A 23056-nucleotide genomic window follows, 5' to 3' on the forward strand; every position below is an offset into this window, starting at 1 on the left:
ATTAAAATTTCCAACTCTAGGCTAGTGGAACTTTTTATTTTATTTTCTTTTTGCTCTAAATCAAGAAAATCCAGCTGTTTGCATGGTTGCCATGGACAAAGGCTTCCCATTCTTTGCACTCTCAGTGGTAACCTACTGGATTTCTTGACATGTAGGACCACATTAATCATTATGCTGTTTTCTTACTAGTTGTAAATTCTCTATCATTTATTTCTGTTGTTTGTATTGCACAGTTTAGTATGTATGTAAGCTGTCATCAAAATGTGTTTTGGTCTAGAATGCGTTATAACCTGTTTTTCATGAACGAGTAGTGATAAAACAAATTATAAATATGTATGTAATATTAATGCTCAATTCCAGGATATTGGGCTTTGAGATATCACTTACTATTTCTCATCCATTATGAGACGAGAATCTGTTTCAGGAAATTAAAATAAGATATTGCTAGACATGATAAGGTGCTGACATCGGTGTTGGATGTCACCTTGTCTAATTGGACCTGGCGGAAGTAAACATCACTAGTCAGCCCTCCCAGCATAATCTCCTACCCCGCTAGTCATTGCTTGCACTTATATCGGCAGCCCATCTGGAGAGTCACTGTGTGCCCATCTTCCTTCTGTATTTGTCCATTTCAGATTATTAAAGATTTCTACCTGCTAGGAAGAGGGGAATTATTCCAGGCATTCATAGACATAGCCCAGAACATGCTGAAAATGCCACCAACTGAACATGGTGAGTGCCTTTTTATATGAGGCCATTATTTCGGCAGATAGGCTGCAAATTTTTATATGTAACAACTGGCCTTTTTTCCTCTCAGATATTAATGTGGCATTCCAGTTATCAGCACATAAAGTGCTACTAGATGATGACAACCTTCTGCCTCTGCTCCATTTAACCATTGATTATCATGGAAAAGAACATAAAGGTATGTGGCTCTATATATATATATATTTATATTCTATAATAGACTTAATCCCCATACACACTATCAGATTGTCTGCTGATTATTTTTCCTTCATCTTTCCTAAAACCATGTAGTGCAAGGGCCTGCCTGATTGCATACAAATTGAAACTCCTAAGGTTTGACCTCATATTATATGGTTTTGGTAAATCTGAAGGAAAAAAAATCAGCAGAAAATCTGATATCTGATGTGTGTATGGGGCTTAATGCTGTCTCTTACTTTTATCAGTCAGATGTTGTCTCAGCCGCTATTGAAGCCCAGACATTGCACACCTTTTTTATCATTTCATAACCTTCTGCATGTTAAAATTGGTGACTGATTTTAGCTTTGAAATGTCTTGGGATGCTTTTTTTCTTTTTCTCTGTAAAACGCTTCTTTCTGTGCTGGCATAGCTGATAACCAGCCACACCTACACTTGTATTGCAAAGAAAGGGGGGCGATTTACTCTCATGTGTGTATGTCAGATTTTTTGCATGTGATCATTGTGTTTTGCCAGATGAACACAATAGTGCTGTGGGTGTGATGTGTTGCTGGAAATCGAGCAATTTATTTTTCTGCAATCCAGTGGCTGCAGAAAAAAAAAATACATCAGCTATGGCTTGACACTGGAACATGTGTCCCTATTGTCCCATAGAATATGTCATTGCTGCTCCTAATTTCTCTACTCCGTAAATAATAAACACAAGGTAGCATTTAAAAATGTAGCTGAATAACTGTTTGCATGAAATGAGCCCTCCTGGGACATATTTCAAACTCGAGCTAACACTGAAATTTTAGTACTGAGTGGAAATATTTTTAAATTGAATATATTAATATCTTTATTATCTTTATTTTTTTTCTGCAGCCACTGGTTGCAGAAAAAAAAATCGCTTGATTTCCATCAACACATCACACCCACAGCACTATTGTGTTCATCTGGCAAAACACAATGATCACTGTAAGCGGCTATAACCACCTGCAGTGATCGCATGCAAAAAATCTGACAAGCTGGCTGTACTTGAGTCAATCGGTTGATTGACTTCAGTACAACCAGCCTGCCCCTGCTGAACCGGCCGAGATTTAATCACTCTATGGCCAGCTTAAGAGAAAATATCTCCTGGCTTTGGCTAGATGCCTCTCATTTTCTGTTGTGCTAACAGGAAAGTAAGTGAATGTTAATCTATTCAATGGGATACAAATGGCAAAAAAAACAAAAACAAAAAAAAAAAAAACTTGCATGGGTTTTAAACCTTCCCTGCCCTATTGCTTTAGATACTCATTCAATTTCCAACTCCCATTACTCACTGAATTCCAGTGATATTAAGTGTTGGGGCGGAGCTTATTATTTAAAGCGGAAGTCCTGCAAATTTTTTTTTAAAAGTCAGCAGCTACAAATACTGCAGCTGCTGACTTTTAAAATAAGGACACTTACCTGTCCCGGGGTCCAGCGATGTCGGCACCCAAGGCCGAACCGTCCCTTGGTCCTCGAATGCTGCTGCAGCCATCTTCGGTAAGAGAATCAGGAAATGAAGCCTTGCGGCTTCACTTCCCGGCTCCCTGCTGTGCATGTGTGGGTTGTGAAGCGCAATCCGAATGGTCCCCTATGTCTCGGGGACCTGTGTGTGTCCCAGCAGACAGTGCGGCAGGACAGGAAGAGGCATAGACTCCCGTGGGAGTCTATGCCCGGAAGTGGGTGCAAATACCTGTCTGAGACCGGTATCTGCACCCCCCTCCGCCCTGAAAGGTGCCAAATGTGACACCGGAGGGGGGGAGGGTTCCGAAAAGGGGAGGTTCAATTTTTGTGTGAACCTTCGCTTTAAGCAGGTGTCAGAGCAGAAGATGTTAGTCTATAGTAAAGTGGCAATTAGGTGATATATATTTACCTTTCTGTAGGATGAAAATTAGAGCTGTGGTAACCGCATTCATAAAGAATATCTAAAACCCAAGCCTTTTTTATTTCAGATTGAGTAGGTGAGAGTTAAAGGATAAGTTCACCTTTACAGACATGTTGTATCCATATTCAGGGGGTAACATGCTAGTGCTGCACCCGCGCCCCAACACAAACCAGGCCCTCCCAGAAGTCCCCGCTGTGACAGCAGACTGGGGATCTTCTCCCAGTGTCTGCTGCCACAATACAAAAAAGATGTGGCTGTGTGGGGCTTCACGCACCCGGCCGCATCACTTAGTCACAGTATTCTGTGAATAGGAAGCTACAGCTAACCTCTTGCCACTCTCCTCTTCTCTTCTTTTCATAAATTGAGGAACTCGGGAAGTCTTAAACCTTTGGATTCTACTTCTGGACACTGGCAAATAAAAACTGTAGGCCAGCTCAGGATAAATTCTCCTATTACCAGCATTTGGCTTGGTGTCCCCGGAGGATGTATGACGTTTTTCTTTGGCTCTGCTAACTAACCTATTATTTTGCTGACATTCCCCCACCCCCCCAATCAAGACTCTTCGCTATACCACTGCTGGATGAAGGGCTCCAGGGCTGCTTGTCTAATGCTGGTGCCCCCATCTGCAGCCTGGAGTCATGCATGTCCTCGGATTTAAAGTCTACCTCTGACCTGAGAAATCTCTTTGGTTCCTTTCGGCTAACGTTTTTACCATGGTTATGCAATAGACATAAAATCCTTTTCTTGAAGTCTAGTAGGAACCTAGCTGCCTCCTCTCTGTTTATGATTGTGCTCTCTATATTGCTTTGCTACAAAAGTCAGGCCTGGGCTAGCCTACAGGTTTTTTGGTTTGCCAGTGTCCAATCTTCCTGTAGGGGGCAGTATTACCCAAAGGTTAAAGTGACAATAAAGGTTGTTATGTTTTTATTACAAATAAATAAAAAAAATCATACCTCCACTGGGCAGCTCCTTTTGCACAGAGTGGCCCCGATCATCCTTTTCTGGGGTCCCTCGGTGGCTCTTGCGGCTCCTCCCAACATCAGATAACCCCCTGGGAGAAACGCTCTCCCGGGGGGTTACCTTGCGGGCGCGTTCCTGAGTCCAGCATTCGGTGTTCATAGAGGCCGAATGCGTGACTCGGCCCCCGGCCCTCGTGCAGCGGGAGCCAATGGCTTCACTGCTATCAATCAATCCAATCAAGAGCTGAGAACCCCGGGCAGAGAGGGCCAAGTTCTAGGGCTCAGGTAAGTAAAACGGGGGGGCTGGTGACAAAACCAGTGAAAAAACACTTACCTTTACAACCCTTTTAATATCTTCCCGTGTCCCTGTATGGACTCCAAGCAAAGAATTTTTGGTGTGGAGTACAAAATGTATTATTATTTTTGCTTATTATTTTCTAATTGCATTTGTGTCAATATTTTCTGTATGTGTCTGTAGATATGTCCCAGCCACGAGATGCTGCATCACGGGACACCTCTCCAAGGGAGGCCCCCACCTCAGGCTGGGCTGCACTTGGACTGTTCTATAAGGTGCAGTGGCCTCTTCACATTCTCTTCACACCGGCTATATTAGAAAAGTGAGTCTTTCCCATGATGTGATCTTTTGGTATGATCATCTAGTAGCTTGTAATCATTGAGTTCTGTAATACCATACACTTTTGCTGCTGACTGATTGCTATAAATTGCTGGTACTATAGAAACCACTTGCGTTTCATCAGTAATCAGAACCATGGCAGATTTACGTTATAACTTTTTCATGCCAGTGCTTTAAGATTAACTGTTTATTCTTTTATATGTAACTTTCTATTTCTGCTTCAACTTTGAAGGGTTCAGGAGCCAAAGCTTCTTACATTACTACTTTAAAAATACTTTACTCAAAGCTTGGACCGGTTCATGATTTTCTACCTACATTGTATTTTAGACATATTTGTGATAAAGTCTATTATGTGTTAAAGTGTTATTAAACCCAAAACCATGAATGTAATATATTTCAGTTTACCAATTGTTAGGTGTGGTGACTATCAGTTTTTTTGTTTTTTTTTCTTTGGCTTTTCCCCTCTGTTTTCCCTTGAGGATCTGGCCAGTAACACACCTCCTGTATTAATGTGAGACAACTCTGGAGGAATGAGAACATGAGACACAGCAGGCAGCAGCATTGTCAGTCTGGGGAGGAGAACTAACATATTGAAGCCAAATTCCAGCTCACACTTTAAAATCAGTTGCAGCAAGCGGTTTCCTTTTCGGATAAAGTTTTTGCACAAGAAACTAAAATCTGATCATTTTAAGCACCCTTGCCAGTGTTAAGTGGTTTGTCTCATCCATGTAAGCTGATAATGATTTCCTGGAGAGCTTGAACATGTGAAAAACATGCTTACTGGCCAGATCCCCCAGATTAAACTAGAAGAAAGCAAGCCTTAAAAAGAAAACGAATGCAGCCATCACATCTAAGTATTGGTAAGCTGCAATATACCGTAATTGCTCTTGTTTTTAATACTGCTTTAAAAAGGCTGTTTGCATAGGTAACATAATTATACAAAGGACCTTAAAGTGGAGTTCCACCCAAAAGTGGAACTTCCACTCATCGGAACCATCTCCCCACTCCGGTGCCACAACTGGCACCTTTCAGGGGGGAGGGGGGATGCAGATCCAGGAATAGAGTCATACCCCTTCCTGCCACCCCTCCCCCCCCCCCCCCCCCGTTGTCTCCTGGGAAACACACAGGTTCCAGGAGATAGCGGGGACCACTTAAGACGTAGGGAACCAGGAAATGAAGCCGCAACACTTCAACTCCCAGTTATCTCACTGAGAATGGTGCCCGGCAGCAGCCGAGAGCCGAGCCATTGCTCGGCTTCAGCTGCCTACAACGCTGGACTCCAGGAAAGGTAAGTGTCAGTTTATTAAGTCAGCAGCTGCAGTATTTGTTTTTTGTATTTTTAGATGGACTCCCTCTTTAAAGAACATCAATCTGTTAGCAGCAGTAAGGGGCAATTGGTGTGGATTTTGGCACTCTCAATGTTAACTTTTTAGGTTTCATTCATATGAGCACTGAGGCTGCGGCTGGAGCCACAGATGCTGCATGCAGCCAGCCCATGTAAGTCTATGGTGATGCGTCTGTGCAGCTGCTTCATCATCATAGATTACAGTGAGGGAAAAAGTATTTGATCCCCTACTGATTTTGTATGTTTGCCCACTGACAAATAAATGATCAGTCTATAATTTTAATGGTAGGTTTATATTAACAGTTAGAGACAGAATAACAACAAAAAGATATAGAAAAATACATTTCAAAAATTATAAATTGATTTGCATTTTAATGAGTGAAATAAGTACTTGACCCCTTCACAAAACTTAGCTTAATGACTTAGTACTTGGTGGTAAAAACCTTGCTGGCAATCACAGGTCAAATGTTTCTTGTAGTTGGCCACCAGGTTTGCGCACATCTCAGGAGGGATTTTGTCCCACTCCTCTTTGCAGATCATCTCTAATGCTGGCCTATAAGAACAACAAGGGCAGAAGATTTAATAGATGGAGAGTTGAAAAAATGACTGAAGGTCCGCTTTAAGGTCTGGAGACTGACTAGGCCACTCCAGGACCTTTTAATGTGCTTCTTCTTTAGCCACTCCTTTGTTGTCTTGGCCGTGTGTTTTGGGTCATTGTCATGCTGGAATACCCATGCACGACCCATTTTTTTTCTCAAATAATTTATTTATTTTTCTTGGTCGCAAGACAAAAATAATAGTACAGGCATACAGCAATACGGCTCCCAAAATCTGCGGGGCCCAGTACAAATAAACAGTGCAAGGTAACACAGCATTAGGGGGTGCAGCAATAGTAGGCAATCCGACCGAGGGTGCGCAGCCGGACGGAAGACATTGCAGGTCAGTCATCCGTGCTAGCAACCAAAAGGCCACCCAAGGTTTGCTGTCTGTCTCGAATGCCTGATTCATAACATAGAAAGGACCATTAACATTGTGAACAGAGAGAGTAGAAGAGAGAAAAAAAGAGAGAAAGAAGGAAAAAGAAATAGAACGCCAGTGGTCTACATCACCGTACTCACGACCCATTTTTAATGCCCTGGCTGAAGGAAGGAGGTTCCCACCCAATATTTGATGGTACATGGCCCCATCCATCGTCCCTTTTGATGTGATGAAGTTGTCCTGTCCCCCAAACACCTCCAAAGCATAATGTTTCCACCACCATGTTTGTTGGTGGGGATGGTGTTTTTGGGGTCATAGGCAGCATTCCTCCTCCTTCAAAGATGGTGAGTTGATTTGATGCCAAAGAGCTCAATTATGGCCTCATTTGACCACAACACTTTCACCCAGTTCTCCGCTGATTCATTCAGATGTTCATTAGCAAACTTCAGACGGGCCTGTACATGTGCTTACTTGAGCAGGGAGACCTTGCAGGGACTACAGGATTTCAGTCCTTTGCGGCGTAGTGTGTTACCAATTGTTTTCTTGGTGACTATGGTCCCAGCTGCCCTAAAAACATTGACAAGATTCTCCTGTGTAGTTCTGGGCTGACCGTTCTCATGATCATTGAAACTCCACGTGGTGAGATCTTGCATGGAGCCCCAGACCGAGGGAGATCGACAGTTATTTTGTGTTTCTTCCATTTGCAAATAATTGCACCAACTGTTGTCACGCTCTTGGTCTTGGCCATGGTGGAGAGATTGGCATCTGATTGCTTCTGTGGACAGGTATCTTTTATACAGGTAACAAGCTGAGATAAGGAGCACTCCCTTTAAGAGAGCACTCCTAATCTCAGCTTGTTACCTAAATAGAAGACACCTTGTAGCCAGAAATCTTGCTGATAGGGGATCAAATACTTATTTCATTCATTAAAATGTAAATCAAATTTTTTTTTTTGCATTTTTCTGGTTATTATTGTTCTGTCTTAATGTTAAAATAAACCTACCATTAAAATGACTGATCATTTCTTTGTCAGTGGGCAAACGTACTAAATCGGCAGGGGATCAAATACTTTTTTCCATCATTGTATGATGTAGCTGAATGCAGCATCTAGCGGCTCCCCAGTGCCATAAACACCCATTTGCAGTGTATGGGCCTCAGTGCCTGTGTGGAAGAGGCCTAAAATTGACTTTATAAATATGACATTTGTGTGTTTAGAATTATGATTACAGTTGCCTAAAAATACATTCTGTTATTGTATTTAAATGTTTTGCTGTCTATTTAAATATATACAGCATTAAAATCACAACTTTCCCTGGGATCATGCAGTGATTTCTTTGTAAAATATTCAATGCATGACAGCACTCCCTACATAAAGTTATCAGGTTTAAGGCCCCTGTCACCAGCAGATGCACATCCATACCCAGTATCCATACCAGTGTAGCTGGGTGCAGAGACCCTGGCGCGGTTGTAGTCAGGACACAGACAGTCTTCTGCTTGATTACCTTCCTCTATCCCACTCACCATGTTGTTTTGCCTCTACACACTAGGGAGATCTGGAGAGACAGAAAGGACTAAAATGACTATAATGCAGTTGCATGGCTATAGCGTAGGAAATGTAGTTTGCAAGGAAAGCTGCACTTTGAAACTGAATGGGGACTGTCAACTACAAAAGGACGAGGACAACCTGGAAATACTAGGAGAGTTCGGCAATTTTCTCTTGCGCTTTTGATAAGAACTTCCTGCTGTTTCTGGGGCCCGGAGTTGTGTGTGTGTGTGTGTGTGTGTGTGTGTGTGTGTGTGTGTGTGGCAATTACCCCTGAATGAGCCGCTGGTTCCCTGATTCTGCATGACACAACCCCTTCTAGCAAAGCTACACCTTCTGACACACCAAAACTCATGAAGGAAAATGTATTCCGGCTTATCCAAGGTCTCACTCCTACTGACCACCATTGCTGGGAACTCTCAGGAGGGGGTAAGATGGGAGGGAGCTAATGTTAGGGTATTATGCATCAAGTAGCAATGTACAAGGAGTAATCAAAGTGTGCAGCCTGAAGTAATAGCAGCTTTGTTGGCTGTCTTTGTTGTTAATAGCTGCTGCTTTCAGTAAAATAAACACTAGTAAGTGTGTTTAGCTTTCATTGGGGAATAGGGTTAATGGAGGGTAATTGTCCTTCCTGGGCCTGAGTTGAAAACAAGAATTTACTGTAGGTTATAGTTGCTGTGTCCGTCAACATCCCTCTCACCAGATCCTTCTGCAGCAGTCCATAGGTGACAGTCAGTTGTCTGTTGGGAAGGGACCCCCTTAAGCAGCATTGCGACAGATGATGCAGCAATGGTGGAAGCTCTACCTCAGGCTATCACCATGACTCTGCTCTCAGCTCAGCAGTCCTCCCCTCAGGCCTGGTAAAATCCTGTTGGATGCAGTCCAGTCTAGCCTGGTCCAACACAGCATAGGGCAGGGCAAACACACACACCTTCCCAGTTGGCGCATCACTCCCCAACTGCCCAGCTTCTTCCCAGCCTTTTGCTTTTATATCATCCCTCCTCCTCTCCAAGGCTTGTAGACATTGTAGATGTGACCCCATGTAGATGTAACCCTCATATGTTTACTGTGTACAAGATCCTCATTCAAGACTACACACCAAATAAGGCACCAAAAATGGCAACAGCAGTGTTCTGCTTTTGCAATTAAAGCTCTGAAAACATGATCTCGATAACTGATCAAGTTGTGGTGAGTTAGCCTAACTTACAGTCTAGTACTGGGGTCAGTAACCAGTAGATTGCAGACTGAGCTTGCTGACCCACCATTCCAGAGCATCAAACAGAGTGCAATGCAGAGGTACTACGTGTAAAGTTGGAGCTGTAGTAGGGAGCAAGAGCCACATAAGCCGATGTCTCCTCTGTAGTGCTGGCTCCTGTCCCATGTGGAGTGATAACAACTGCACTCCTTTCAGAAAGTGTACCACAGCTGTAGGATATAATAGAAGTCTATAGCAAAGCGCAACTAACCCAGGAAAGTTGCAGATGTATTGTGCTGCACCGGTGGTGTGGGTAAACCACAGCACATCAATGTGAAAGCAGCCTTATAGGGGCCTTAGAACAGTAAGGGTTCATTCAAAACATTAACAGCAGACACTGCTGTTCCCTTGAAAAGCGATCTGAGTGTGGTTGACAGGTGCTGAGGAGGCGATATGTTGCCTCCTTACCACCTGTTTTAAACCCATAATTGCCATGCAATGCACGTGATTTCTACACGGTAGTATGGCAATTAGAGGCTTAACCACTTGTACATCCCTACTTTGGGGACGGAAATCGTTGTTATGGGAGCATTTAGCTGCCACAACCCCGGTATCTCCGTGTTTGGCCGGCAGTTGGCTACAAGATAAAAGTGGTCTATACGGTGGATTCACCGCAATATCACTTTTATTGTTGGCGGGAGAGGAGCCCCCCGCCATGATCCGGTGCCTTCCGCCACTTACCAGAGCCATTGGCAGTGGCGGAGGCAATCGCGCGTGTCTCCTTTCTAGTTATGGAGATGAGTGAGGGGAAGATGGCCCCCACCCATCTCCATACCATAGCAGGGTGGAAGCGACATCAAAACGTCACTTCCGCCCATACTTCTTAAAGGCACATTTTTTAATGTCATTTTTTGAAAATTACAAAATTATTTATATTTTTTTGCATTGAAGTCCAAATATCAGATCTGATGACTTTTTGACCCCAGATCTCATGTTTAAGAGGACCTGTCATGCTTTTTTCTATTACAAGGGATGTTGCACAATTTTATTTTTAAAACAGTGTAAAAATAAAAAATAAAAGGTAAAATAAATAAGACTTTTTTTTTTTTTTTTACTTCCCCCCCGTCCTGCTGAGCTTGTGTGCAGAAACGAACGCAAATGTGAGTAGCGCCTGCATATGAAAACGGTGTTCAAACCACACATGTGAGGTATCACGCGATCGGTAGAGCGAGAGCAATGATTCTAGCCCTAGACCTCCTCTGTGACGCAAAACATACAACTGGTAGAATTTTTTAAATGTCGCCTATGGAGATTTTATGTATAAAAGGTTGTCACCATTCCACGAGCGGATGCAATTTTGAAGCGTGACATGTTGGGTATCAATTTACTCGGCGTAACATTATCTTTCACAATATAAAAAAATGTGGCTGTTATCTTATTTTTTCATTCAAAAAAGTGTATTTTTTTTTTTTTTTTTTAAAGTGCGCTTGTAAGACCGCTGTGCAATTAGGCCCCTTTCACATGGGCGGATAGAATGGTGCTTTTAGCTGCGGATTTTCTAGTTTTCCACCACAGCCAAAGGCACACAATGCTTTCCTATGGCTCTGTTCACACACAGCGTTTAACTGCGATTTCGTTACGTGCGGTTCGGTGCGAATAGAAAAAATAGAATTGTATGCGTCCAGGTGCGATGTAGCGCAGCTATAAGCACATAACCACAGGTAATCGCAGTGTTTTGTGTCAATTGTGGCCAGCAGCGTGAAAGAAGAAAAAAAACACCCGGAAGCACATCCTAATCAGCAGGTGTACCTGGGAAATGACACAGGAAGTTGAGAGGGATGAAAGGGGAGAAGACAGCATGGGCGGCAAGAGATATCTCACACGAGGCCATCATCGCACTGGTGCATGCCCGACCAGAGTTATGGGACTCAGAATGCCCAGGATATGCAGACCGAGTGCTGAAGAGAGCAAAGTGGGAGGAAGTCTACAAATATGTCACACCGAACTGGGACGAGATGTCTGCAACTGAACAGGATAACCGAGGTGAGTGCAAGGTTTGTTGTGTCTATGCAGCAGGGTACACATGCATCCTAGTAAAGATTTTACCCGCTAATGACCAGGCCTTTATAGCAATACAGCACTTTGTCACTGACAATGCTGCAAATTCCACAAAATTAGACATGCTATCTGCCAATAGAACTTAACCAAAAAGTGCATTCTATGTTTTTTATATATTGCAGGAAAGGAGGTTTATACACGTTGGAGGTCCCTGCGCGACCGTTACAAAAAATAAGTCAACGAAGAGAAGGCTGCGGAGAGAAGCGGAGCACCCTCAACTCGTCGTAGGCCTAACCCCCATGCAGAGGCTTTGTCATTTTTGAGGCGCACCACTGAGATGCGCGCGTAAGTATATCCATTTATTTTACTTAGCGATTTGTGACCAGTAAAGGCATATTCATGTTCACTTTTTTTTTAAACATGTAATCTTTATTGTTACGTAGAACTGTGTCAAGTGTCCCTGTGAGAGCAAGCGCAAGGCGCGAAAGCTCGTCGCCATCACCATCAGGAGACACTGACACCAGTCAAGAAACCACAGAGACAGTGTCATCCCAAGAATATCATCCATCCACTCAAGAACCTGCGGTATGTATTTTAAAAATGTCACAATTTCTGTCCACAAAAAAACGTATTACTTACATTTTGAAAAGGCAGCTGGTGTTGGCACAAATGTTGGAGAAACAACAACAGCTTATTTTTGGGCAAGGTGTGACTTGTTCTTCTGGCTTTGGAGGTCTTCAGTGAGATCAGGTTTTTGCGGCAAAACCAGTACCTGTGTGTGATCTATTCTAAACAGGTGCTGCAATATTTGTACAAGCCTTATCATCATCATATGCTGTTCACTAAAGTGTGACCTCAGTATCAGATGCATAATCTATATATTATAACTATTGCAGGCAAATCCAGATAGAGTCCGGTCTACTTCCACCACCCGTCGAACACGTACTCAACAAGAGACACCTTTTGAGGAATATTTCAACCGTATCATTGAAGAAATGAGAAAACAATCACAAAACCAGGCCAAAGATGATGAATTCCTCAACATCTCAGACCCAGATGTTATGTTCTTGAGAATGTTGCTTTGTGTAATCAGGGAGATTCCTGCAGATAAGCGCACTGAGGTCCAGGGGTGATATACATGCCTATTTAACGTATATTGTGTCCGCTTGCAAAGAGCAACGCCCATATCCTAAATTTCAGCCATGGGCTATGGGTTTTAATTCACCTAGTGGCTCTTTCAGTAGACCAATGCCCAGTCAGCAGTGCCATGACACAACATCTGCCATTAACCCTTATACAGGACCCCCACCACTGTATACACCTTACCCGTCTAATCCTGGTTACCAAAGGATGCATGTGCAGCCACAACCAGTGTCTTCACCCTCATCTTCCCATTCAGGATCACCCGTAGATGTTGGCAGTGAACCAAGTCATTCTTCCCTGCGGAACCCTAATTATCCAATTTATGAAAACTTATAGTATTCCTACAGTTTTATTTTTCTTGTTGTGTAATGTTACTTTTAATGTTTTACCTACACTACTTAATGTTTTACCTACACGAACTAATGTTTACAACCAACCTCAGATTCCTCCATGTACACTGAACTGTACGCACAGAAGAATCTCCCACTGTCCCAAGCTTATACATGTTGCTACTGGGCCCCACTTGCTCTCACAATACCTGAACTTTCTGATTGGGTGCTAGCATTGTTTAGGTTGAGAGCCTTGGCCCAGTGGGAGATTACCCCTTCTACACAGTGGAGTGTACATGGAGACATCTTTTGCACTTTCTCCATCTAGCCAAATATTTCAGAACTGTTTGCCGCACTCAGTGCCCATCTTTGGCCCCTTTCACACGGGGTGGATCAGTAATGATCTGCCCCGTGATGATCCGCTCGCTCAGAGGGGATTGCTCCGTTGACCCCGCTGAGCCGGCTGCGGACAGGGCGGTCTCCGCACACTGTGCAGGGACTGCCCTGTCAGCTCTCCGCTCTCCTCTATGGTGATAGGACGAGCACGGACCGTCTGTCCGTGTCCATCCGATCCGCTGTTCAGACGGATAGAATAGGATTTTTCTCCGTCTGCAGAATCGGACTGTTGCGAAGGCGGACGATATCGGGTGCCACCGCAATTGTCCGATTCTGTAGACGGAGGGAAATCCAATTTTTCTAGCCGTCTGCAGAGCAGATTGGATGAACACGGACAGACGGTCCGTGCTCTTCCGATCCCCATAGAAGAGAACAGAGAGCTGACAGGGCGGTCCCTGCACAGTGTGCCGGGACAGCCCTGTCTGCCACCGGCTCAGTGGGGACAATGGACAATGGAACGATCCCTGCCGACCGAGCGGATCATCACGGGACGGATCATTACTGATCTGCCCTGTGTGAAAGGGGCCTTACAGCACTTCAGGAATACTGTAACCTTTGTTTTTTTTAGGGGGGTAGTGGGGGATATTTTGTGGACTCCTTATCTGTTGCACTTGAATTTCAATACTTGAAATTCAATACTTGAAACTAAAAGGAGATTTTTATATATATATATATATATATATATATATATATATATATATATATATATATTCCAAAGGAATTAAAAATCATTTTTCTATACTTGCAAGCATTCAATGTTTTTGTAAGGTTTGTCTATTTTTTATACACCCTGTGCATAGCAAAAGATAGAAATAAAAACAATTTAAATTGTTGAAAATTGTTGACTACTTTATTTAAGGCAAACGTGAAAACTGACACAAAAACTTGAAAACTGTGATGAAAAAACTTTGACATGTAAGGTCCATGCAACACCGGTTAAAAATTTACACATAGTCCAATTGCCATGGCAGCTGTCCATCTTCACTCAAAAAGTAATCAGTGAAATGTTCACGGACTTGTAGGGCCTGATTACTTGGACGAGTGCCAGTAACATGACCTATGGGATCCTCAGAAACAGGGGTTTCGGTGGCCACGATCTCCTTACCCCTCAAAAAATTGTGGAGAACACAACATGCTAGAACCACATTGACGGCATGATCAACTTCTAGATGCATGGCTGTCATCAAAACACGCCATTTGGCAGTGCAAATGCCAAATGCACACTCAACCATTCTTCTAGCTCTGCTGAGTCGATAGTTAAAAATTTGCCTCCTGGCAGTGAGACCATGCCTGGTATAGGGCCTTAGCAGGTGAGTAGATAAGGCAAATGCCTCATCTCCCAGCACTACAAATGGAAGATCTGGTCCAGTAGTACCAGGGAGAGGGCCTTGACTGTGGCACCTGAAATTCGCCATATTGAAACCGCCGCCCCATTACGGAATTTCTGAGAATTCTAGAATCTCTAGAACTCCCATACGCTCCAACATCCACAGCGATGAACTTCATATTTGCATCGCTGAGTCCCAGAAGCACAATGGAAAAGTATTTCTTATAGTTGAACCGGATTTTGGAGGCTTGATGAGCCGGATGTGTTTCCCATCTAATGCCCCAATGCAGTTTGGGAAGTTGGTCTTCTCCCAAAATTCCTCCGCTATTTCCTCCCACAGACTGGATGTTGGCTCCGGCATGACTGATGTTCTCAGTTCTTCCCAGATAATATGACGGGTATCGTGCACAATGGTGGATACGGTGGAAATTCCCATCAGAAATTGATGATGGAGGGAGGTGAAACTGGCACCAGTGGCAAGGTATCTGCAATACAAAATTGATAACAATTCAGAAAATATAAAATATAGTAAAATAAATAAAATTCAAAATAAAAAAATCAATATACATATGGAGTTCTACATGGTAACAAATAAACATCAGCATCTATATAAGCTGATGACTTTTAACACATTGCAGCCCAAAGATGAAACATCCCTCGGCTCAGGTAGTAGGTGCTGGCATCCAAACAGGAAGCCTGGTGGTGGGTTGGTCTAGTACAAAATATTATTTGGTGGTACCTTGCTTGTTAATGCAAAATTCTGCCTTTGTGTTCAGAGCTCACCTACATAATGAGAAACTACTGAAATTTGATGACGTTTTCTATTTGCAAAAAATAAAACTGACTGTGCAAGGCACGATAGATAGTTTTCAAGGATAGAAAATAATGGTAATGGTAGTAATGTGCGAAAAATCGCTGTTGTGATATAGATTAGGTCATAGATTCATATATATATAAGAGGGCCAGTATGGTGGCCCGTAATTATGGGAGGAGCCCGGAGGATATATAATCAGACCACCCACAACGGTCTGTGTCGGTTCCAGTGCAAGGTACTGCACATCAAGGGGCCGACTCTTCTCAGCTCCCTCACGGTCGTCTATCCGTGCGTCCAATCGTAGGTGCACTTCGGCTTCTTCATTCGTGGTCTTTGTCGGCAGTTCTCGCTCATGGTCGCAGATAAGTAGTATCCGAATCTTTTTATATCATGTGCAAACTTGCGACTTATCATGCTTACTATCCTGCACCCCTTTCGCAAAACCTACCTCTGAGTTGTTGACACTCATGTCCCGACATTGTTCGGCACAGGCATAGTACATTTGTAAATTCTTTCTACCAAACGTACGATTCATTCATAGATCCAAGCCTTCGAGTCGCTGTCGGTCGTTCTCCAATATCACTCGCCATAGGCTTCAGTGGTTATAAAATTCACTGTTCTCATCCTTTTTTGAGATAAACAGGTATTGTTTGTATGGGTTTCTGTGGCTGATTGGGGTGTAATTAAACCCACCTGATGTCTTTCCTGCACTTGACTAGCCTGGGGGGATGGGTGGTTGATAGGTGTTTGGTTTCACAGTAAGGAATGGCATACACTCTACAACCAATTCGTATCAGATACTCCTTACTGCCAATTTATATCAGATTCATCTCATACATTTTTGAGCTGATTTGTGTCAAATGCATTGCAGAGGCTGACTCTGCCAACTCACTGCATGTCCACGTAGTTGTACCTTCGAGATCGGTCGTATATCTTCATCGATTGTCCCGCGCTCGGACCGCTACACACTCGCTGTCGCAGGTAGGACTTTGTTGTTACCGCTCTTCTAAACTCCAATAGTTACCTTATCATGTTCGTTTATTATGTTCGTTTTGCAAAGTCGCACTTACGCCACCATAAGTCTATGTCATCTTTCATGTATTTCATCCTTTCTACCCAACGCGGGTTTACTCGAGCCGATCACTTCACGGTCGAAGCGGTCAAATCCGACATTCAAGCCCCTTACTCACCTCGCATCTACGGCCGATTCGAAATCTAGTCGCAACTTCGCTTCTATGTTTCGGATCCTCGGCAATTACAAGCCCCTTCAACCGTCATCACCATTTAGTTGATTCGAACCCAGCCATGTCATCGGCAATACAGTCAGATCTGTCATACGAGCCCCGTAGTCACCTCATATCTACGGCCGATTCGAAATCTAGTCGCAACTTCGCTTCTATGTTTCGGATCCTCGGCAGTCACAAGCCCCTTCAACCGCCATCATCATTTAGTCGATTCAAACCCAGCCATATCATCTGCAACACGGGCAGATCTGTCATACGAGCCCTGTAGTCACCTCGCATCTACGGCCGTTTCGAATCTAGTCGCAACTTCGCTTCTATGTTTCGGATCATTGACAATCACCAGCCCCTTCAACCACCATCATAATTCAATCAATCCGAACCCAGCCATATCCTCAGCGATACGGTCGGATCCCATATACGAGCCTCTCAGTCGCATCTACGGAGGATTCGAGTCTAGTCGCAGCGTCGGCGCAACGATTCCAGTCCTTGCCAAACGCAACCAAGCCGAATCCTGTTGCATCACCGACTCAAATGAGTCAAATCTTTCGCAGACTATTCCATAGCTATAGCCCAGTTCAAACTAGTCACATCAACTGTACGAATTCAGCAGTACTTACATTTGACCTTCTCAGTCTATCCATACATGATCGTACACAATTCTCTCCACCAATTTGCTCAGTATTGTGCACGGTCATTCCTACATAATCACATTTCCTCTATAACCTTTCTTTCGCCTTTCAACAAAGCTGCGTTCTTGCAATCGCTGCAAGTCTTTCTGCATTTGGCTCAAAACTGCCATTCGTCTCCAGTAGCAACACTGCTGTTCACCTCATACCTACACACTTATAAATCCGCAAACATTGCTTTCACCTTTCAAATAAAGCTGCTTCCTTGCAATTGCTGCGAGCATCGATGCAATGGCTCAATACGGCCACTCATCTCTAGTAGCAAAACGGCTGCTCTCCTCATTCCTACACACTTATAATTAAATTTATAGATTCAAATAAAGCTGCTTTCTTGCAATGGCTTAATACGGCCACTCATCGTCTCCAGTAGCAACACAGCTGTTCACCTCATTCATTCATTCTCACCTCATAATTCAATTTATAATTCAAATAAGGCCGCTTCCTTGCAATCGCTGCAAGCATTTCAGCAAATGGCTCAAACTGCCACTCATCGTCTCCAGTAGCAACACGGCTGCTCATCGTTTTCTCTGTCGCTTTCCCCTTTTAGGCCAGTTAGTACACCAGTTAGTCCACCCTGCACCAGGTTTGGACAGTATCTTCCAAAAAAAAAACCCATTGTCGAGGGCTTGCATCTTCACCAGGGGGCCAGCTTTGCCCCAAACAGCTCTTTGCAATCCCCATTGTCAAAACGAAATTCTCATGTCGCCTTACTACAGGCTCCCGGTCAACTCAGTTCTCGACCACCAACCAGTCGACTTCACAACTAGTGCATAAAGTCAGGTGTGTAGTTCAATGGGATTCCCCCTTTCTCTTAAACACTCTTTCACTACATTATTTTACTTCACATACAGAATTTGACCTGCTCCTGAGGCGTTAGCAACTGTCACATACTTCTGTGCACTTCACTCTGTTTTCGAAGCACAAGCCTTCAATACGCAGACAAGGTCGCCTAATCTCCATACTTGCTGGCAGTGCAAGCATTAGTAGACCGAATCCACGTCAATTAACTACAGATCGCAACATTCCTACTTAGTATACCAGACTTCAGCTACCCACCCCAGTCCGCCCTGGGGCGCTCTGGTTCATTAGTCTGCGCCGAGCACAGACTGACACCCGAGCTATCGGTAACCTAGCCAGTCACCTCCTGGCTCACCTCGGTTGTTACGCATTCTTTTGAGTTTTCTAAAGTCACACTCAACAGCGCTCAAGCGCAAACCAACTGTCACTATGGCTGTCGTTCCTTGTCCTATTCTTCTTGTTTCCTTCCGCCTTTCATCTTATCTACCCAACGCAACTATCCCCTCCTACCTTTTGCAACTTACCTCAAACATACGCACCCCCCCCCTTGCTTTTAGTTGACGCCATGTCGCAGGCAGACAGTGAGGACTTTGCCTCAGCCCTGCCATCACCGTTTACGGGCTCAGCAAGCGGCGGTTTACAGTCTCACAAGAGCTTGGACCAATTAAAAAAAATAAATAAAAAAATAAAAAATAAAATAAAAAAATTAAACTCATAGCAGAACAGTGTTGCAGGAGTAAATCCTACCCTGCTGCAGCCAGGAAACCAAGCCTTTAGGCTACTGTTTCCACCGCCAGTGGCAGCCCTTCCAGGCACCACTTCAGTCTATCTTCTTTGCGACTACTCAGCTGCACTCCTGGGTAACCACACTGTCAGCAGCAGTCGCCGAAGTCCAAGCAGAGTGACAGCCCTGGAGGTACGCCCAGCCGTGCCCCTACCAGCTCCAGTCACCACCGTCATTCCCGTACCTTCACTTACAGATACACCCAACTTCTGCACCATCGTCTTCCCTGCACACCTTGTCCTAGCAGGGCATCTAGGAGGACATCTTGGATGACAACGACGTTAACTTAGCATCCCTCCTCATAGCAGTACACAACTTGGCCTAGAACAAATCATATTCGCGGGGAGATGTCTCCGTCATCCTGAAGGCCAGAGACCCTTTCCTTAATCGCAAGCTCACTGTCACAGAGTTTGTGCGGGCCTTGGTGACAGTCAGAGACATGCTAGGCAGAGCAACCCCAACAGGAGGGTAGAATTGGACCCGTATCTGCACGCAGCAGGTCACAAGTATGCAGGGTGCCCATCCTTTGACTATCACTGCTCATTTTCAGCCAAGGCAGCAGCCAGACTCAAGGGGATCTTTTACCTCCCATCTTTTAGTGTTTCTCTTCCAGGCAAAGACCCTGACTAAATCCTTAAATTAAGATGTGCCAGCTATAGCAGATCTGCCCATGAGAGTCGATTTTCTCACAAATTGGAATGGCATGCCAATGTGTATTCCCTCAGCATCTCTCTCTTCATCTCAGGTTGTCATGGTCACCGCCTCCACAGGAGGCCTCCACAGGTCCTCGCCTCAATTTTGGCCAAATTGGGTTTATAGGGCCATGGCTGTCAGAAATCCTCTTGATTCCTGGGTTCAGTTAGTCCTCCTCTTTGTTCGACCTCTACCCCATTGTCGCAGCAGCTCAAGTCTGGTGCAACAACTGGGCAGGACAAACAGTGACGTTCGCCACAGACAACCAAGCTACAGCCAGTATTATAAATAAAGGAGGTCCTAGTAGCTGGCCATTGTGGCCTTCCTGTGCAGGCTGGTGCCACTATCCCCACAGCACCAATCTAACGTCCTATGCGTCCACATCCCAGACAAACGCAATAATCTGGCCGACGCACTACCCGTTAACTTTGCTTCGTTATTTTTTGCAGGAACCTGGAACCGACCCGACCATGTCTCTTATCCCACACTGGTCGTAGCTAACCTCGGATTCAAACAACACTTTCACGACGCTACCTGCCTTATTAATCTTTCATTATCTCACAACACCCTGAAGGCCTACCGGGCAGCCTAGAGGTTCTATGTCAGGTTACTAGCCTCAAACCCCAGAGCAATACCAAGAGTTCTCCATCACATCCTGGTCTTCATATTATGCCACTGCACACAGTTGGCATTGTCACACAATACCTAAGACCCCACTCAGCTGACATCCAGTATTTCATCCCCTTATGAGATCCTAACAAACCGTCTTGTTCGCCGCCCATACGGTCAAGACCATGTTGTGTGGTATTTACAGGCAATGACCCCAAATCAGTATCAAACGGCTACCCGTCACCAGCGCCATATTCCGAGACATGTCTTTCATCCTGTCACATTCCCCTTTTGGCTAAATTCAGCCTGGTCCTTCAAGCAGCCATCTACCTGGCTTTCTACAGCTTCTTACGCCCCAGTGAATACTGTCACCATCCCAGTTGTAAAGTGTTACGTAGACACCACCTCACACGCCATCAGACTTCATCTTGCTCCTCAGCGTGTCCAAAACACAATAGTCCGGTCCAGGGGTTGACATAAAACCTTTCCAAACTCTCAAAGCCTAGTGCCCCGTGTCCATCCTAGATCAATTTTTGGCCCATATGTCTGATCCCTCGCAGGACAGCCCATTACTACCGTTCTCGATTAGTACCCCAGGCAGCAACCAGTTCATTAGTCACGTCCGGTTCCTTTTGAGCAAATTAGGCCAGGACCTTGGTCATTTTCTTGGACATTCTTTCGCATTGGAGCAGCATCAGCAGCCTCACGAAACGAGGTCCCAGTCCACGCGATCAAAGATGGGCAGGCGGGAATCCACCTGCTTTACTCGATACATCTCCAATCCACAAGTGGAAATGTCCTGAGCCTTCAGAAACTTTGCCCCGTAGTGTCTTGTTGTACATAAATTAATAATTACCTCCCTACACCAAATCTTTTGCGGCCTTCTCTTGGCATATCGCCCAGCAGAGCAGGGCTCACCACCCAGCTCACCAGGGCTTACCTTACAGCAGACCAAGGGCACAATTCAGGTCTATTTTATGTTGTTTGTCTTGTGACGTGTTTATATGTTCTTTCATATCTCTTACAGCGGAGGGCTCCGACCATAAATAAGAGGGCCAGTATAGTGGCCCGTAATTATGGGAGGAGCCCGGAGGGTATATAATCAGACCACCCACAACGGTCTGTGTCGGTTCCAGTGCAAGGTACCCACCCACCCATTTCCCTTCTCAGAGTACTTCACTTAAAACACGTTTCTCTACAGAAACATCCATTTACTTTCTTAAGGTATGCGGCCTTCTCTTGGCATATCGCCCAGCTCACCAGGGCTTACCTTACAGCAGACCAAGGGCACAATTCAGGTCTATTTTATGTTGTTAGTCTTGTGACGTGTTTATGTGTTCTTTCATATCTCTTACAGCGGAGGGCTCCGACCATAAATATATATATATATATATATATATATATATACACATACAAACTATTGCCAATATTGAAAAAGCCTGCATGTACATGATTTTAAGCATTTGTTCAACATATGGAAAACCTACCTTAAAGTAAGTAACAGACATTCTTCTGGACTAATGCTTCTTCGCATATTGGTCATGGTTCTGGTCAGGTGTCCTCTAACAAGTACCAACAGCTCATCGAAGCACGCCACCGACATCCTTGTGTAATTATGGAACTTGTCCCCATGAGTCCTCAGCTCACCGAACATGAGGGCAAAGTAGCCGATCGATAGGCGCTGGGACGTTAAGGGATGGACCCAGTAACGACGAGGATGTCGCCTACTCTGGATCGCTCTTCTTGTCTTCATCCTCATCATCAGCAAAATGAGCATTGCAAGCAAACTACCCATATTTGCATTCATTTTTTCAAAAAACTCTTGCACAAAACTGAGCACTCCTCTCCCTGCAAAACTCCAACACACACTCAGCCAGAGAACAAAGAAACAGGTTTAAATACAGAGGACCGCAATGCATCATGGGTACATTCCAGGGAACAAAAACATAAATAAATAAAGGGGTTGCTATGGGAATAAAAACTGCAGTTAAACGCAACCGCATCAAAAACGCACGTAAGCGCACTGTGCAAACGCAGCTGATCGCTGTGCCTGGAGCCTTGAATTTTGTAGAAAAAAATAAACAGAACAGCCGCCCGTGTGAAAGGGGCCTTAGGCTTCCAAAGTCGAATAAAGTGACATATTTCCAAAACGCTACAGTAAAATGTTTTCAAATGAGGTGTGCTTAGTGTATGGGACATCCTGTACTAGAACTGACCATTCTTTTTTTCTACTTATTAGAAATTAGAACTTTATAGGCCTCCATAATGGAATATTGTCATTTATCTCCAAACCCCCACAGTAAAATGGTTTCAAATGAGGTGTCTATAGGGTATGGGACGTCCTGTAGTAGAATTGACCTTTATTTATTTCTACTTATTAGAAATGAGGTCGTTATAGACCTTCAAAAAGTCGAATAACGTGACATATCTCCAAAACGCTACAGTAAAATGGTCTCAAATAAGTTGTGCATAGTGTATGGGATGTCCTGTAACTGAACATTCTTTTTCTAAATAATTTAAATGAGGTCTTTAAGGGCGGTGTGTATAATGTATGGGACACTGAATACAAGATAACCAAAAACATATGCAGTAAATGTATTTAGAAAGAGACACTTTATTTTGTCTGCTTGTGCTGAAAACATTTACATAAAACAATGTATTGGGATGTGACCTATAAAGAAAAAA

At 44.1% G+C, this 23056-nt stretch overlaps 1 protein-coding gene across 2 annotated transcripts in view; it reads left to right on the plus strand.

The window, feature by feature from the left end:
• The window catches only part of LOC143963466 (gamma-tubulin complex component 4-like), a 185296-nt gene that overhangs the window by 62890 nt on the left and 99350 nt on the right, over window positions 1-23056 (plus strand). For both annotated transcript variants that reach the window (XM_077473099.1, XM_077473100.1), the window contains exons 11-13: window positions 636-732; window positions 818-925; window positions 4274-4412. In XM_077473099.1, coding sequence (XP_077329225.1) covers window positions 636-732; window positions 818-925; window positions 4274-4412 — 344 coding nt within the window. The remainder of the gene's footprint in view (window positions 1-635; window positions 733-817; window positions 926-4273; window positions 4413-23056) is intronic.

The sequence above is a fragment of the Lithobates pipiens genome, unplaced genomic scaffold, assembly GCF_037356315.1.
Source record: "Lithobates pipiens isolate NorthernLeopardFrog02 unplaced genomic scaffold, aLitPip1_a1.2 Scaffold_8, whole genome shotgun sequence".
Lineage (NCBI taxonomy): Eukaryota > Metazoa > Chordata > Amphibia > Anura > Ranidae > Lithobates > Lithobates pipiens.